This window comes from Monodelphis domestica, chromosome X (assembly GCF_027887165.1).
Source record: "Monodelphis domestica isolate mMonDom1 chromosome X, mMonDom1.pri, whole genome shotgun sequence".
In the NCBI taxonomy this organism is placed as follows: Eukaryota; Metazoa; Chordata; class Mammalia; order Didelphimorphia; family Didelphidae; genus Monodelphis; species Monodelphis domestica.
Window position 1 is genome coordinate 33,043,611 of NC_077235.1, and position 17,961 is coordinate 33,061,571.

Consider the following 17,961-nt stretch of genomic DNA (forward strand, 5'->3'; position numbering starts at 1 on the left):
TATTCAGGACTCGGGAGGCGAGAGTTCTACTGTGCCCTACTCTGGTCAGATTAGATCTGGAGTGCTGAGTTCAGTTCTGGGACTGATAGTTTAGGTAGGACATTGCTAGTCTAGAGAAAATTCAGAAGAGGTGGAACAGGTTGAAGGAAAGTTTTTATATCAGTGAAATTACAGATTGAGTCTCCACCTGATTCTCCACCCATTTGCTCACTGAGTTGGGATTGCTTTGTCTGTTGCTACCTTGTGACCTTGGGCAAGTCAAGGAACTCTTCTGAGTCTCCTCATCTTTAAAATGGGGAAAACTACTATAGTAACTCTCATTTTATTTCTACAACCACCCTGGGAAGTAATGTTTGTAAAGTTTTTAACAAATATTAAAGGGCCATAGACAGGGTCACTTGTTTTCTTCTTCTTTTTCTTTTACTATCATTAAATGAAGATGGTAGATCAGATATGAACCTGCCCTAAAGATTTAAGGAGTTCTTAGCTTGGTGTACACAGAGTCCCCCAAAAGGAGTATGAACCTGGATAGACAATCGCATATTCATTTTCATTCTCTTCTAACTGAAATTGAGCATTTCCTTCAATTATTTAAGATATTATTTTGAGAAGGGGTCCATCAGCTTCATCAGACTACCCAAGAGGTTCAGGACACACCAAAAGGTTAAAAACCTATGACTTGGGGGGAAATCAAGAGAGGTATATCTGTAGTCATCACAAACATATGCATATATACATGTTACTCCCTACATGGAGAACCAAGCTATTTCTAGTTGGGGCTCTCAAATTGCTAAGGAACATCAGGAATCATTTCTAACCCAGTGAGGTGTGGACAAGTTTGAAAAAATCAATTGGGATGTAGATGTAGAGTTGTATTTTCTTGGGCTAACAATGGCAAACAAAAAAGTAAAACAACCTACTAGAAGATACTTATGAGCCATTCAGTCATTGATAAGTTTGAAAGATTGAGAAAGACAGCAGAAGCAGTTCTCCTTTGGAAAGAGTGTCCTTCATCCTTTATCTGCACTACACATGGTTGGCTGCCTAACAAATACTTCTTGGAAGAATGAATGAAAGTCAAAGGTAACAGTCCTACAGGGTGAGAATGGCCCTAGGCCAATTGCTGCCTATTTGCATTTGGGTCACTTTTCAGGTATAGTGCATGCTATTTATAGAGGATTAAGCAGACATCAGTAAAGGTATCATTGCTGGATGAGGGGAGGAAGAACTTTAGGAATTTGGCACGCCTGGGGAGGGTTTTCTGGGAGGATGTGGGATTTCAGTATTATTCAGAAGGAAGGGAAGTAAATGGTACAAAGGATTTTTGGCGGGAAAAGGAAGGCTACATCACTAGGAATGGCCTGAGTACCCACACAGAGCAAAGATGGAGAGCTGTGGGCTGAGCAATGATATAATTAGGTGGATTTGCAACTGACTGAAAGGTAGAATTGGAAGAATAGTTATTAATGATTCAATTTCAACTTGGAAGGAGGGTTTTATTGGCATTTTCTTGAGATACATACTTGGCTTTGTGCTTTTTAGCATTTTTATTAATGGTTCGAATAAAGGCATAGATGACATGCTTATTGAATTTTCAGATGATACAGAGAAAGGAGAGTTAGCTAACATGATGTATGACAGAGTTAGGATTAAAAAGAAAAATGAGACAAGTGATGAAACTGGCCTTGTCTAATAAGATGAAATTTAATGAAGACTCATAAATGGAGTGTCTTACACTTTGGGGCAAAAAAATCAACAAGTACAAAATGAGGGGGAGCTGTGACTAGATAGCGATTGGTCTGAAAAACAATCAGGAGCTTTTCAGTCACTGGAAGCTCAATATGAACCATCCATGAAAGCTAAAGAAGGAGGCATAGTGTCTAGGACATCTGGGGTGTTATGTTCAGTCCTGCATTGCCCCATTTTAGGAAGGACAATAGCAGACTGGAGTGTGCATCTAGAGAAGGGCAATGAGGTGGTGGTAAGAGGAGTAGAAATTATGCCCCACAAGAATTGGTTGAAGGAGCTGACATTTTTAGCCTGGAGAAGAGACTGAGGGCAAGCTGTGAGGTAGCTCTTCACATTTTTGAAGGGCAGTCATTGGCCCTAGGGGGAAAAACTAGGAGCAGTGGGTGGAGGATATACAGATTTTGCTCAGTATAAGAACTTATATTGAACTTCTGAACTATCGGTGCTGTCTAAAGGTGGAATGAGCTGTCTTGGGAGAAAGTAAATTCCCCTTCACTGGAAGGCTTCAGACTGGATGACTCCTAGTCCCAGACTTTGTACTGGAGATATCTGTTCAGGCATGGGCTGGACAGAACAGTTTTTTGGGGCAGCTAGGTGGCATAGTGGATAGAGCACTGGGCTTGGAATCAGGTAAACCTCTTCATGAGTTCAAATTTGCCCTCAGACCCTTACTGACTCCCAGAGTTCATGGCTCTTCCCACCACATCACATTTTTTTGCCTTAGGAAAACTGACTTGAAATTGATGCCAGCTAAAACCAACAGAGAAGAGCAAGACTCAGCTTCCTTTTTCTACCTTTCTTCCCTGGAATTCACAGAGAGGAGCAATAGGCTGAAGCTTCCTTGGGCTTTGGGGGGGCAAGCCTTTCTGCTTACAAAAAGGCTTAACCTTTAGACTGTAGCCCTATTTCTGTGTAATTCATGATTGACCACACGGACAGGGTTCCTATCAGTTCTCTCTCCCACAAATGGTAATAACTTCTTCTCTTATGGTAGTTGACCTTACACTTGTTAGCTGTGTGACCCTGGGCAAATTACTTAACCCTGTTTGCTTCGGTTCCCCATATGTAAAATGAGCTGGAGAAAGAAATGGCAAACCATTCCAGTATCTTTGCCAAGAAAACCCCAAATGGGGTCACAACAAGTCGGACACAACTGAAAGGACTCAACGACCACAACCACAACAACAACCACAACAATAACAGAGAGCCTCTGAGGTCCCTTCCAATTCTCAAATTATATAATGGGTTTTTAAAAATAAGAGTTGTCTCTTTCCTTTAGAGTCACACCTAGCCAGAAATGTAGTGGGAATAGTTTGCTCCTAATTTTCCAGGCTCCCATCAGCCAGCTAGCACTCTCTCTTTATTCCTGGCTGGGCAGTCCAAGTGGCAATTGGTGTGAGGCTGTAGCTTTGCCTCACTTCCACAAGGAGTAATTCCAGTGGAAAAATGAAACAGGTTAAGATTGTGGCCAGTGGCCTGCAATCATATGAGGGATGTAATCATAGAATGTTTAAGATGGAAGGGATCTTAGAGTCATTTAGACTACCACCCCCACCCCCACCCTATTTTACAGAGACAGAAATTGAAACCCAGAGAAGGAAAGAGAATTGCCTGAGGTCACATAGCCAGTAAATGGCAGAGCAAGACTAGAATCCGGGTCCCCTGACTCCCAGAGTTCATGGCTCTTTCTACTACATCACATTGCCTTAGAGAAAATTGGCCTGAAATTGATGCCAGTTAAAACCAACAGAAAAGAGCAGGAATCCTCACATCCTTCCTATACCTTTGCTCCCTGGAGATAGTAGAGAGGAACAATAGACTGAGGTCTCCTTGAAGAATGGGCTTCAGGGAGACAAGCCTTTCTGCTTACAAAAGGGCTTAGACTTGAGAACCTGTAGCCCCTCAGTCTGTAGTTCTTCTTTGTAACTCATGACTGGCCACATAGACAGGATCCCTATCAGCTTCTCTTTCCCATAGATGGTAGTAACCTCTTCTCTAGTGGCAGGCAGCCATTCTTACCATTCATCTCTGGCCTACTGGACGGAGTGCTGGAACTAGTCATAGGAACTTTCTGGGATGTAAACTGTATTAGAAGCTATTTGGGAACATTTGACCAAGGGAACTGTTATTTGGGAGCGCAGACCTGCTGTGGCCTGGCCCTTCATTCCCAATACCACAGAAAACCAAATTTGGCCTGGACCTTCAGGGAGTTGCTCACTGAGCCGTTTCATTTTACAGGAAGAAACCAGAGCTCCCAACAGGCCTTTAGGTGGATTGTGTATCTTTATCTAGTTTGTGTTTATTTGTCTCCATGCATGTTGTGTTGCTCATTAGAATGTAATTTTCTTGAAGGCAGGGAATGGCTTCATTGTGGTCTTTGTATCCTCAGTTCCTAGGGTATCATAAATGCTTAATATGATGCTTGTTGAATGAGCAAATGAATGAAGTTATTTAGTCAAAGTCCCCTGGGGAGTTAGTTGTGACAGAGGAGCAGAACTGATGCTCTCCTGAGTTTGGAATCTGAACTCTTTGCACTCCATCCTGGCTGCTCCTATTTGACCTCCAGCACAGAGACTCATTTGTCTTTGTTGCCACCAATCCACTTTCTAGATTTAGGGGCAGAACCAGAGAGTCCTTGCTCCTGGTTCTATACAGCCATTCTCTCTGAAGGGCAGGGCTGAGCTAGAGTGCTGGAAGTAAAAGGGGAAGTACGACTGGTCTCTTATCTCTAGTTAATACTGTCTCTGGCCTGTGGCTACCAGAGCAGCCACCCCTCTTGTCATCTACAGGGATGCTTAGGGATGGGGGTTAGGGGAGGGGAAGAAATTGTAGCTCTGTTCTAAAGAGAAAGTTTTAGCCACACAGATAGACCAAGTTGTCTATTCCAACTCCACAGATTCATGCAAAATGAGATTTTAAAAAATCTGCATAAGATATGGACAGTTCTGAGTTTGAGTTCTCTCCATAATCATTAGCTCTTGCATCTGAGCCCAGGGTATTTCATTACTTGAGCATGCTCTGTATTTGCTAACTTGTTACAAAAATGCTGGGCTCCTTTGTGTTGGAGGCATTCTTTGAAGAATGGTATGCATAGTTGTCCAGGACTGGTCCATTATCTACCAAAAGATGCTATTAAAATGCCTTGCCTTGTTTTCTGAAAGCTCATCTAATTGGATAAACCTGGGGCCACAGAGATGCAGACAGAAAACCTATCTGCCCACCTGCAGTTAATATCTAGGGCTACTGTCCCCAACACACTCTGAGTGAGGGGAGAGGAGGACAGAACAGAAAGGATGATAGGGGAGAGGGCTCTGTTTGTCACCTACTACCCCCTGCCAATCCTGATCCCTGCAGTTGCTAGTGCTTTCCCTGCAAAATTAATTAGTATAAAGTTGATAAATGCTTTATGATCAACTATAAGTAGAATGGAAGCTCTTAAAGGTCAAGGGTTGCTTTGTTTTTGTCTTTGTCGCCCTTGCACCTAGCACAGGGTCTGGAACATTGTTTAATCAGTCATTCAACAAACATTTGTTAAGCATATGCTGTCTAGGTTAGAGATTCTTAATCTGGAATTTGTGAACAGATTGATAACTGTTTCATTAAAATTGGTTTTCTTTGCAATACTAAATGTTTTGCTTTATGTATTCAAAACATTATTCTGAGAATGGGTCCATAGGCTTCATCAAACTTCCAAAGGGGCCTATGTCACAAAAAAAGATTAAGATCCCCTCTTGTAAACCTTTCCTATGCCTCCAGTGGCTTCCTAGGGTTCCTACTATTCTTTCTTTCACTTTGGATCCTCAGTATCATATGGTAGATATTACACTGGGCTTGGGATCAGGAGGCCTGGGTTCAAATCCATCCCAACTAGCTGTATAATCATAGTTAGTCCCATCACCTCTTTGAGCCTCAGTTTTCTTAGCCAGAAGATGAGGCAAGTCATACTTACATTTATTTCATGTGTTTATTGTAAGGGAAGAATTCTGCAAACCTTACAGTACTATAGATAACCTGAGTTAATGTTATTACTATCTTGCTCTTCAGTTTGAAAAAGAAGGCGAGCCAGGGGATTCAGTCACTTTTCCACTAGTACCAATTCCTTGTCCTAGCTATGTGACCAAAGGATTTTGCTTTTCTGGGAGTCAGACTACAACATCAAAATAGCCATTGCCCCTCCTACCTCGTTGAGGGGAGGGCCAATGAACACGAGCTTCATTGCCTTGTTGGGATACAGGCTGGCTCTATTGTGGACACACACCAAAGAGCGGGTATTCCATTTCACCGAGCAGGATAGAGGCTAGGCAGAAGGGAGAGAGAGCTGAAGTGGACTACCAAAGAACAAGCTTATGAAGCATTACAGAGTCTCAATGCTGGGCAAGACCTCTGAGGCTATCTCATCCAACTTGCTGTAAAATTCCCAACAAGCCTTTACATGAAGATCTTAGGAGAAGGCAAAACCAGTATCTCTCAAGGCAGACCATTCCATTTTGGGATAGCTTCAGTGACCAGGAACATTTTCTAGGCACTAAGTTGAAATCGGCTTCTCTGCAACTTCCACTGGTCTCCAGTCTTTGGGTCACTCATTCAATCAATAAAATGGTTCTGAGCTTCTATCCCCCAGGTAGACTTGGTCTCTGGGGGCCAAGAAGATGAAGAAGGCACAACCTCTGTTCTCTTGGAAATCTCTGTCTCTTTGGAAGACATAACTCTGGAGACAACTGGAGGCGGGGAGATGAACTAGATAACTCCTAATTCCTTCCAATCTCTTGCTTTTGAGACTATGAGAATGGCTGCCATCCACTTCAGTAGGATTTCATTTTACACCAAATGCCCTAGATTCTGCACGAGGACATGGAATAACACACTTTCTAGCGCAAGTACAAAGGAAGGACTCATAGTGGGCAAGAAGGATTCTGAAAGGAGAGAGAGCCAGGGGTGTCTTCATTATATAGTCTGAATGTCCTTTTTTAGAGACTAACATTCTTCTTGCATTCATTTTCATTAGCTATCATCATGAACTCTAAGATGACAGTCACTTCTTTCAAAGATCTCATATCACTAACCATTTCCTCCGTGTTGGTTAGAATTCAGAATAGAGTACCATTATTTTTGTCACTCCCCTTGCTAGGATGAAGTTATTGGGGAGACACATGAGGGATAAGTATTGTTCTTGGCTCTTTTTTACTTCTGCTAAGAATGACTGGGTACCTTCTTCAAGACTGGAATTCATTTTGATGACACTCTTGTTATCTTTCTAAGCATCTGGTGTTTCTGTTTTATCTGGACATATTTTCTCTTCTTCCTTCAATTTTAGCCCAGTGCCCTCTTGGGCAGGTCACTGAGTCTTCTGTCAAATACATTCATCCTAGTCATGCTCTGTTCCTTACCCATCATTCCGGTATCTTGAGCTGTGATCCAGAAAATCAAAATCCATTCTTAGATAGCATCTACTTGGCTAGCCATTTACTTTCTATATTCTTCCTTCTCTTTCAAAGTAATGCCCCTCAAGTGGAAAAAAGTGATGAAAACACCATGTGTGTCTCCCTGCCTCCCCCAAACCATTCAGTTTCCTATTGTGAACTTTCCAATGATATATCCCAGGTTTCTTTTGGTGGTATCTTTCTTATCCATGTGAATTAACAGAAGTGGGTAGCTGTCAGTGGGTTTGAGACTTGGCAGGCTCTTTGTCTCATCTTGGATATGCACCCCAGGAAGGCAGCATACCTCCCACGTGGCCACGTGAGGTCTACATATGGCCTCTTTTATGCCCTGAGCAGGGAGGATCTAGCCATCACTACACATTTCTTCTTCCTGAGGCTGGTAACAGTGTTCCTTGTACCTATGAATCCTCTTTATTGTTCTGTGAAGCATGGGATTCTTCTTCTTCCACAGAAAATTCATCTGTCTTCTAGTGAAAGAACCTCTATCTGTTGTCTAGTTCCAATGGGGGTAGTCCCTTCTTCTCTTTCTCCTCTTGCTCATGTTCTTCCATTTGGCATCAACCTCTTGCCAGCTCTTTGACAATAACTCCTAAGTCTGGGTCCAGGTCCAACCTCTCACTCAAGTTTGATGTTCACATTGTTAGTTACTTGCTGGACACCTCACAGGATTATAACAGGTCTAAAGTTGCAAGAAAACTTGAATGTAACCATCTTGATCTTGAGATGGAGAAAGTGAGGCCCAGGGAGGTCAAGTGATTTGCTTGGGGTTACAAAGCCAATAAATAGCAAGTCGAGGTCTTCTGAGTCTAAATTCAACACTAGTCCAGTTAGTAGTCCTCATGTGGATGTCTGGACTATTAGAATAGCCTTCTAAATGGTTTCCTCCACCAGTCTCTACTTATTCAATTTATCCTCCACACAGTTACCAAACTGATATTTATAAACCACAGACCTGATTGTACCACTTACTTGCTCAATAAACTCCAATGGCTCCCTATTCTCTCATGGATAAAAGACAAGTGTTTCTCTTTGGCATTTAAGCCCTTCTAACCTATCCTTCCAGACTAATCTCATATTACTTCTCTGGCTTACTTGCTGCTTCCTACACACAAAGTTCTATGTCTTGCCTCCTATCTCCTTTTTGACCTCTGCACAGGCTTGAAATGCTCTCCATGTTCACCTCTGTTTTGTAGAATCCATAGCCTTATTACAATCACAGCCTACATGCCCCTTCCTATTATGGAAGGCCTTTCATAATCTCCCCATTTGTTGGTGCTCTCCTCTCAAAATTATGTGGTATTTATTCTGTGTACATTTTGTGTATGTTTAGTTGGGATTCCTAAATTTTCCTCACCAACCTCAACTCATTCTGATGGTTAGCACTCCTGGCATTATTCTCACATAATGATGCCATGCTCTTGTATCCGTCCTCTGTTACCCTTGCTCCCATCTTCTACACAAAGCTTTAAAAAGTTTTTGTGAGTTCCCTGTGTGTCCACACCAGTCTTTTCATATGATTCCTGTTTTTCCTCTTTGTCAGTACTGTGTCTTTTTGTGTCTTCATAATTCTGTACTTAAGAGTTTCCCATCTTTCCTGTGCTTATTTCTCCTGAAAATTTTTAGTTCAAAGGAGCCTTCTTATCCTTCCTCTGAACACCTTGGAATTTCACCTTCTAAAATTTAGGGTGCAAATCAGAGTATTACCTAGATTTCCTTTCCTTCTCCTTTCAACCCCAGCAGCCAGTTCTTCCATGTTAAGGAAAATTTATTCCTTCAAGGATGGAAGAACCTACAAAACCAAGCTCCATTTGGGATCTGATTCTCTCAAAGGTAAATCAAGAAATTATTAGCTGCTCTGCATTTAGTAGATAACTGAAGATTATGTCTCTGTACTAGTGACCTGTTTCCTGAATTCATCTATTTCTTCTTTCTGTCCCAGTGGTCTGCAGTATACTCTGATGACAAACTACTTCCGTTTCATCACCCTGCAGGCCATTATTTACACCACTGCCAGGCAAATCTTTCTAAAATGCTTCCTTACACATAAGTACTTGTAAATGGTTTCCCATCACCTCCAGTATAAGATCTATACTAAATTAACGTTCAAGGTCCTCTACAATCTGGTGCGACATTGCCTTATCTTTCACTATTACTCATTCCTATGAACAATACATTTCTTCTGTTCTGATCTCTTCACTGTAGTTCTAACCACTCCAAAAAATTATACAATACTCACTTATATCTCCGTGCCTTAGTTCTTACTGTACCTCTGACTGCTTGCGATACTGATTCTTTTTCCTCTTTACCTACTCTAGTCCTCCCATCCTTCAAGACCCAACTAAGGTCCTTTCTGCTCTAGGATGCTTCCTCTGACAATTCCAGGCCAAAATTACCTCAAATTTATGGAATTCTCTGCAGAAATTTGTGTAATTCACATCTTGTTACATTTGCTATCTTTTCCCTCTAATCATATCTACTGCCCAGTTTAGCCTCCATTATCCCCTACTTATGCAACACTTTTGAGGTTTACAAAGTGTTTTGCAGACATCTAATTTGATCTTACAACAACTCTGTGAGGGAGGTATTGTAGGTATTATTATTCCCATTTTAGAGATCATGAAGTTGAAGTTCAGAACAGTGAAGTATCCATGGTAGGGTTTGAACTTAGGTTTCTCTTGACTCCAAGTTATGTGCCGCATCCATTAAACTAAACCCTTCATTTAGGCTCCTGAGAGAATTGGGAGGGAAGCAAAGTAGTGATAATACTTTATTAAGGCTCTCTCACCTTCTTGGGTAGCTCTAGACAAGTCTAGCTATCCCCACAATTCAGAGATCTGATTCAGTGATCTGACAGGAGACACTAAGATTTTACTGGGCACCAAGAGATGCTATACTACTTTTATGGAAACCCAGCTTTGCTTAGGCACTTCTCATTTCTTTATTCTCTGGTTTCTTCCTATTACACCTATCCCACATACCCCATTGAGAATTAGTACCGCACTCTTCCTTGTAGTTCTGAGTTTAGATTGAGGGAAAGACTGAAGATACCAGTGACAATAATTACCATTGTTAGTATCATTTTAAATCACTAATAGCATGCATGCACTAATACTTCTACCTGGACAAACCTTTCTTCAAGGAGCACAAGGAGGGCGATGTTTGCTTTCCATTCTCCTGGCATGGAGTTGCAGGCAAGGTCCAAAGGAAGTACCTACCTTTGTTTTTCCATCTTGTCTAGTTTTCTTTAATTGGTACTCACAAAGATGGCACCAAACAAACCCTTGCAATATTTCCCACCCATTTAATAATACTAGGTACAACCTCCCCCTACACATTCCCAGCCTCCACCCCAAGCCTGTCCCTACTGTTGAGTTTCTCTCAGTGGAGATAGCCCTCTCTCTCCCTCCACCCCCATCTGGCCTTAGTGTGGCCATCAATCCATGGGCCAGACTGGTGAGTCTGATGGGTGCCTAGTCAATTCATGTTGGTCCAGGAACATCTAGTCCCAAAAGATAGCTGTGTAAAGAAATGGCTTCTCCCTGGTGGGGTTTTATAGGATCAGATTTAGAGCTGGAGGAGACCTTACAGGTCATTGAGTTTAACCCCTTATTTTTACATATGAGGAAACAGACAGAGAGATGAAGTCACTTGCCCAGAGTCTCACGTCTATTAAGTGTTGGAGGTAGGATTTTATCCTAGGTCTTCCCTGATTCCAAGCCAGGTGTCCTATGCACTATACCATAGTACCTGTTCATCATCTTTTTCTTCCATTCTCTTGGTCTTCTGTCCCTCACCCCCCAAAGAATTAATTGAGAGTCTGCCTTTGACATGGTTTAGGGAGAAGAAGCCTTTTTAGATCTCAAGTCCAAAGTGGCCTTGGAAGTGACTTTCTCTAGCTTTCTTTATCCCGCTTCCTTAACTCTTTGTTGGAGGCCAGGGGCAGATTTGACTTCAACTTGATCAAGTAAACTTTCGCTCTGCTTCCCATTGGTGTTTCTTTCTCTTAGTTATTTCTTAGTAAAGTTGTACATTGTTTCAACCCTGTTGTGCCTCAGGTATCTTATGGTGAGAGGACATTTTTGTTTCTTTGCCATGGCCAGGAGATCTAGGGGCCTCTAGGGACCCCAGAGATCTGGAAGGAGCCAATGATCATGAAGATAAAGGTGATGCTACCACAGTATATTTAGAGAAAAGGAACACCCCTTATAGAGAGAGATCTGGGGCTGGACCATGAGTGCTGGCCCCCTTCCCACCAGGGATGCTTCTTTACACAGCTCCTTTTCTTCTACAGTGTTCTTGAAAAGGAAGGTGAATTTCCATGTTTCTCATAGGGATGAGGTCTCCCAATGCATGATGGGAGTTAGGAATTAGGCTTGCCCACCCTTTCTCAGCCACCACCCTGACCCCCACACTCTCATGATGGTCTAGTCTGTGGAAACCCCACCCCAGGAAATTGGCCATTTAGTAGCTTCACATGGCCTGATTTTGATGGTCAGGAGCAGAGAGAAGTTCTGCTGTCCTGATGAATTTTCAAACATAATCAGAGTCCCCCTCCCCCCAACAAATGGACATTATGTAGACCTTGGCCAAGGTGTCTTTTGTCATGGACTCACCATGTTGACTTCCGAAATCTGGTCAATGCTGGAGATGTGGATGCTCATTCCAACGGTGACAGGGTCTCCTGTGACACAGAGGGACAGGTTAGAATAGCATACCCAGGTGGCTGGTGAGTCCCCAATATAGAGAATAGGGTTTCCTGGTTAATATAGTGAGTTGGAACAGTATAGGTTTGGGGCAGAGGAAAGCTATATTCTAGTCTCAGATGAACTTATAAATAATGTACTTATCTCATAAAAGGGTTCTCTTTAATTGTTAGGGTGGGAAGGTGGCTAGACTTGGAAGGGTTCAAGTTCTAGTTGTGTTCTTCCTCAGACTGTTTCATTCTGCTTCCTGCCTCAGTGCCTTTGCCTGGAATGCTCTTCCTCACATCTTTTGGAATCTGGAGCTCTCTTTAAGGCTCAGATCAAGTGTTACCATGTACATAAAACCTTTTGTAACCTCACTATCAATTAGTGCTCCCCTACTCCTGAAATAACTTTTCTATTCACCTTCTATACCTTTTGTATTTCCTTATATTCATATGTGATATAGGGGGGAAAAGGAATCAAAGGACTTGGATTAAAATCATGCCTCTGTCACTGCTACCTCTGTGATCTTGGACACGAAACTTAAGGTCTCTGGGCCTCAGTTTCTTTATCTATAAAACTAGGGTATTTGGACTAGATGATTTCAAAGTTTCCTTCTAGCTCTAAATCTGCGATTGTGTTACTCCTTCCTGCAGAATGGCCAGGGTCTGTTTTCATTTTTGTCTTTGTTTCTTTAGCAACTAACACAGTGCCTGGCACCCAGTAGGGGCTTCATAAGTGCTTGAAGAATTGACCTCAAATCATTTATGCTCTCATGGTTTCTGTTTCTTATCTCTAAAATGAAGAGATTGTTTTAGATGATCTCTAAAGTCCTGCCAGCTCTGACATTTTATCAGTTTACTTTCCAACAGGATATTGTGATCAAGAGAGATAACATATATGAAAGTCTCCAGACAATTAGAAAGTTAAAAAGCCTCAGAGTTCTAAGGGAGGGTTAGATACCAGACTTGAACTTAAAGATCAGAGAAAAAGGTCTGGTGACAGCAGCCCCATTTCAAGTGTCATTCTCATCTCATAATAGAGGCTACTTCCTTCTATGGTATCTTTCATCCATATTTCACCCCAGCCAGGAGGACAAGCCTCTGTTGCCACCAATTTGTTGAATCCTAGAATTCCATAATGTGAGAGACCATCTATTCTCATCTTCTCATTTTATAGGCCCAGAGTGGGGAAAGGACTTTGCAGTGGTCACAGAGATAGCAAATGAAAGCCTGGCTTTGGATCTATGTTTCTTTTCTGTAAAGAGTGTCTTTTTAATAGTCTTTCAAGCCTTTAGGAAGAAGCCATCTCTGCTAAAATGGCTGAAGGAAAAACGTAGTTCCCTCTTTCATAGTATGGGGGGGGTCATTGGTGTGACTGTTGTCTCTGGACTTAGGGACTTAAGGGCCCCCAAATTTCTCCTCTTTGCTCCTTTTTCTTTGCTCAAAGGCACACAATCCATTATTTTCTTGTTGGGGCCTTCATATGTAGACATTTTACTTGTGCCTCTTAAGCCTGAATGGGACAGTGTTCTGCCAATGGGGCTAAGGTCATGGGTTCAATCTTTCTCTTCCTCTCCTGATAGGTGGTCATGCACCATGTCCAGTCTCTTTCTAACTCTGTCTAGATATCTCATCAAGGGGGGCACTGCTTATCACAGGGAGCAATGAAAAAAGAATGTGGGGCTTAGTGCCAACTTAACTCCATTGCTGGAGACTGAATAGTGTGTTGCAGCCTGTCCCCTGGGGACACAACTCACAACTTGGTAGTTCCTTAATGCAGTAAACAGAGCAATAATAATGGGAAAGTAATTAATACAATCAATAAATAAGGGAAGTGCTTTGACTCCTGTCTCCTTAGCTGAGCACAGCCCAGAACTGGGAAGCTCTAGTATTCTGGAGGCCACCTGGCAGGATTTGGGCAGTGGGGGGATGATTTTCAGGACCTTGGAGAGAACCCGGCTCCTCTCAGTGGCCTTTGTGTTGGAAAGTCAAGGAGACAGATAAGGACCCAAAGACCCTCCCCTCCTCTCCTCCCCACTCCCCTTTTCAACCCCCATTCTTGCTTTTTCTCCTTAAACTATTACCCCACCCTATTCAGCAAATCCAGCCAGTGCTCTAACTCACTCAGAGCCCCTGGGAGGACTGAACAAAATGATCCAAGCTGGGGTGGGGGGAAGCAAGCCACAGAACCTGAAAATGAAATGGTGCCTTAATTATGCGTTAATGTGAGCAGGGAAGCGGTGTCATTAGTGCTTCATGGGGATTGGGTGTTCTGTGTTGTTACTGAGACAGACCCTTTGCCAGTCAGCCAGACAATATTCCCCTTCAGTGCCACAGGGCTAACATTTAATGAGGCTTCATAAAGAGCGATGGGAATGAGGATCACCTCTGTTAATCATCTTAAAGAGATAGTGCCCTGGCTTAGAGATCTTTGGGGTGCTTTCTTTCAGGGAGGAAGGCTCATCCTGGACACTGTACTTCTCTCCTGAAGCTTGGGAGATGAGCAAGGAGCTAGGGCCACTCCAGTCAGTTTCCAGGGCATTGAGGTGAGGCTAGAGAGACTCTGAGACTCAAACCACCACCAAAGTCATCCTGGGTTCCACTGGCCCATAGAGATCTCCTAGAGTGTGAGGATGATTGGCAATGCTTTTGTGACCCCATCCCTTTCCCCCATGGAGGTTTGATGCATTTGTACAGAGTCATATTAAGAAATAGCTCCTGTCATGTTTTATCATGTATTGCCTTAGGTGACTGCTTACCTTGCTTGTCCCTAGTCCTGGTACTGCTTCCAAAATTATAGAGACTGAAATTATATACAAATAAATATATAATGAATTGGGTCCAGTTGGTGAACTAGAGTGACTATCACCATAGCAGGAAAAGGACATGGAGTCTGATCAGAGAGCTGGCTCAGTTTTCCATAGTCATCTGATAAATAATATTGAATTGATATTTGTAAAGAACTGTGAAGTTTACAAAGTACTTGACTCAACAACTCTATGGAAGAGATAGTGGAAACATCATCATTTCCACTTTGCAGATGAGAAAATCTAGGCTCAGACTGAATGCAAGCTCCACAAGCTTCCTGATTGTGTGACCTTGGGATAGTCACTTTACCCCTAAGTCTCAGATTCTCCATTTGTAAAAGAGGTAACCCTTGGAGTAGATACCTCAGATTACTGTTGTGAAGCTCTTTTCTTGATTTTTTTAGATTGCTTTGTACACTCTGACAGGCTATAGCAACCTCAAATCCTACAATTGTGATTGTTTGTATGTGCTAGCCCTGCCCCCCACCTCCTTCTGCCAATTTGGGCTTCTTGTTCTTTCAAGTTGAATGATTTCCCTCCCTCCCATTGCATTACTTGAGCCCAAGTCCCATGTGTGATCATGTTCTGTCACTGTTCTTATGCCTTTTCCTGTGCAGGAGTTCTATACTCCAAACTCGATTAAATTTTTTCCCCATCCTACTTGTCACACTAGGTAATATGAAAGAGAAAAATGGAAATTGCAAGTGCCTAATGTTGATCCAGAGACTTGTGGTATTGATCTCAGAGCTTGTAAGAAAGGAGTGACTCATTTCCAGGGAGCATCTCCTGTGGATGAGTTGAGCTTTGGTTGCAGGAGAGGAAGGAATCATTAAGGAAACAACATGGGAGGAATGGTAGGGGGTGGAAATCCCATGGGATGGGAGTCAAGAGCTAGTCCTATCCCAGTTAATAGCTTGCTGTGTGATCTTGGGTCAGTGTCCAAGCTCTCTGGGCTCCAGTTTCCCCATTTGTGATGAATGGTAGTGGTGAAATCAATGATGCCTGAAGATCCTTCCAGCTCTGATATTCTAGGATCTCTAGTTTTCCCTAACTCTGGGTGGAAACACAGCATATGTGAAGGCAGACTGGACTTGAAGGTCTCATTTTAGCTCTGTAACAACCTAGCTTGTGGGGCCTGGAGTAAGTCACTTCATCTTGAGGAGCCTTGATTTCCTCATATATACAAATAACAATAATACTTGTCCCAGACCTGGGCTTGATTCCTGGTTGTGCCACATGTTACTATGTATCCCTGAGTAATCAATTAAGCATTTATTAAGCACCTACTGTATGCACTACGCTAGGCGCTAAGAAAGAAATGCAAAGAATGAAACCATCCCAGTTTTCAAGGACCTTACACTCTAATGATGGAAACAACAAAGCCATATATTAGTATATATAAAGAATAAAGAGAAAGAGAATAGATACAGAGGATTACAAAGTATTCCTTGCTCTGGGCCTCTATCTCTTCTGCTATAAAATGAAGGAATTGGTGGGCAAGTCAACAAGCATTTGTTAAGTACTATGTGCCAGGCACTGGGCTAAGGCAAAACAGACTCTGCCCTCAAGGAATTTAAATCCTAAAGAGGGAGACAACCTGTAGATAACTAGATACATATAAGACACACACAGTATAGCATAGATAGAAAATTGGAGCTTGAAATGAATATTCCTTGGTTGTTGTAAAGAAAGTGCTTTATGAGCTGTGGAGTGCTAGAGAGATGGAAGATTTGGTTAGCAAGCCAAAGCTCCTGCCTGTGCCTGAACCCAGAGCCTATCCATTCCTTTACTGGCCTGGCTGCTTTCTCTTTCTAGAATTTAGCAGGTGATTATAATCCATGTTCTTGTCTAAAGCCGATAGCAATGGGTACCAGGAGACTGCCCCAAAGGGTAATAGAAAGAAGCATGGTGGGTGGAAGTTGACTGTGGTCTATCATCAAGGGTGGCTACTTCTGATGAAGTGATGGAAAATACACCTGGTGAGACCATGTGTAATTAGAAAAGGGAGATGGGTTGGTCACAGTCAGAAAGATGACAAAAGCTTTCAATGCTGTACTGTTTCCTGAGCTGAAGAACCAGGAGGACTCCAGGACATTTGGGGAAATCCTCTTAAGAAAACTCACAGGAAAGGACAGTACGAGAACACTAAGGACAGTAGGATGAGAGGACATGTGCGTGTGTGTGTGTGCATGTGCATGTGGGTGTATGTATGTATGTTTTCTCACCAGTGAAAATATAGGTCCAATTAAACTGCTCTGCTAGTAGGGAGAATAATACATTTGTATATCGATTAAAAAATAAACCTTTAGTCTTCTATCCTAGTAACAACTTTAAGGCTGAAGGGCAAGAGGGCTAGGTAAACAGGGTTAAGTAACTTGCCCAGGATCACACATCTTGGAAGTGTCTGAGGCCAAATTTGAACCCAGATCTTCCTGACTCCAGCCCTGATGCTCTCTCCACTGTGCCACCTAGATGCCCTGCGTGTCAATTTAAATGTTTTTCACCTGTGAGTTCCTCTTTGAAGAGTGAGACAGAAGAGGAAGGAAAAAGGAAAAACCCCTTTGCTTTTTAAGGGGGATGAGTCAAAACCCTCAAGGCATGACTTTCAGGTTTCCTAGTCTCCTAAACCACTTAGCAATTCTGCTTCCAGCCTTAACAATTATGTCACCTAACAGAAGATGCCCTACTTCTCTCCCACTGATGGGGGGGTGAGGATCAAATGAGATATAACTGGCCATGGTGCTTTGGAAGCTGGAAGCTGTTTTCCTCATGGAAGAGGGAGCTTATTTTGGCACTGTGTTAGGGTAATTGAGGGACTGGGGAAAATGCTGTAGATGTCCAGGGTCTTTGGGAGGAAACAAGTATTCACCTGACACCATTGGGAGTGACAATGAATACCTTGGTGTTTCCTGGGCCAGTCCAGGTAGGGGCAGTCAGGCTACTGGAGAAAAGAGGACAGTTGGGAACTAACTCATCCTGAAAAGTGGGAGGCTCCTAGTAAAAATGAGGAAGACTGGAGAGGTCTTATTATTAATCTGGAATAACATGGCTCACCTATGGAACTTGGTAGTGGGCAGTGGCAATCTATCAATGCACAAAAGCCCACAAGAGGGACATGGGAAAAATTTTGATGGCAAGGGAAAAAACAGAGCAGGCTCATGGTTAGCTGGACCTTCATCACTGCCAAGCACTCTGGCCCTTCACACGTTTTTTTTAGGTACTAAGAAGTTGGTGCTTTGGCTGCTTCTTTTGGTCTAGCTGAGTGTTCCTTTTCTAC

General features: G+C 42.6%; 1 protein-coding gene across 2 annotated transcripts in view; it reads right to left on the reverse strand.

Moving 5' to 3' along the window:
• GABRQ (gamma-aminobutyric acid type A receptor subunit theta) overlaps window positions 1–17,961 on the reverse strand; it is a 66,727-nt gene that overhangs the window by 24,536 nt on the left and 24,230 nt on the right. Inside the window, exons 3-4 of one of the 2 annotated variants that reach the window (XM_007507297.3) lie at window positions 11,804–11,871; window positions 5,930–6,046 (exon numbers count right to left, since the gene is read on the reverse strand). In XM_007507297.3, the coding sequence (XP_007507359.1) occupies window positions 5,930–6,046; window positions 11,804–11,871 (185 nt within the window). The remainder of the gene's footprint in view (window positions 1–5,929; window positions 6,047–11,803; window positions 11,872–17,961) is intronic. The other variant, XM_001376949.5, reaches the window with a different exon arrangement.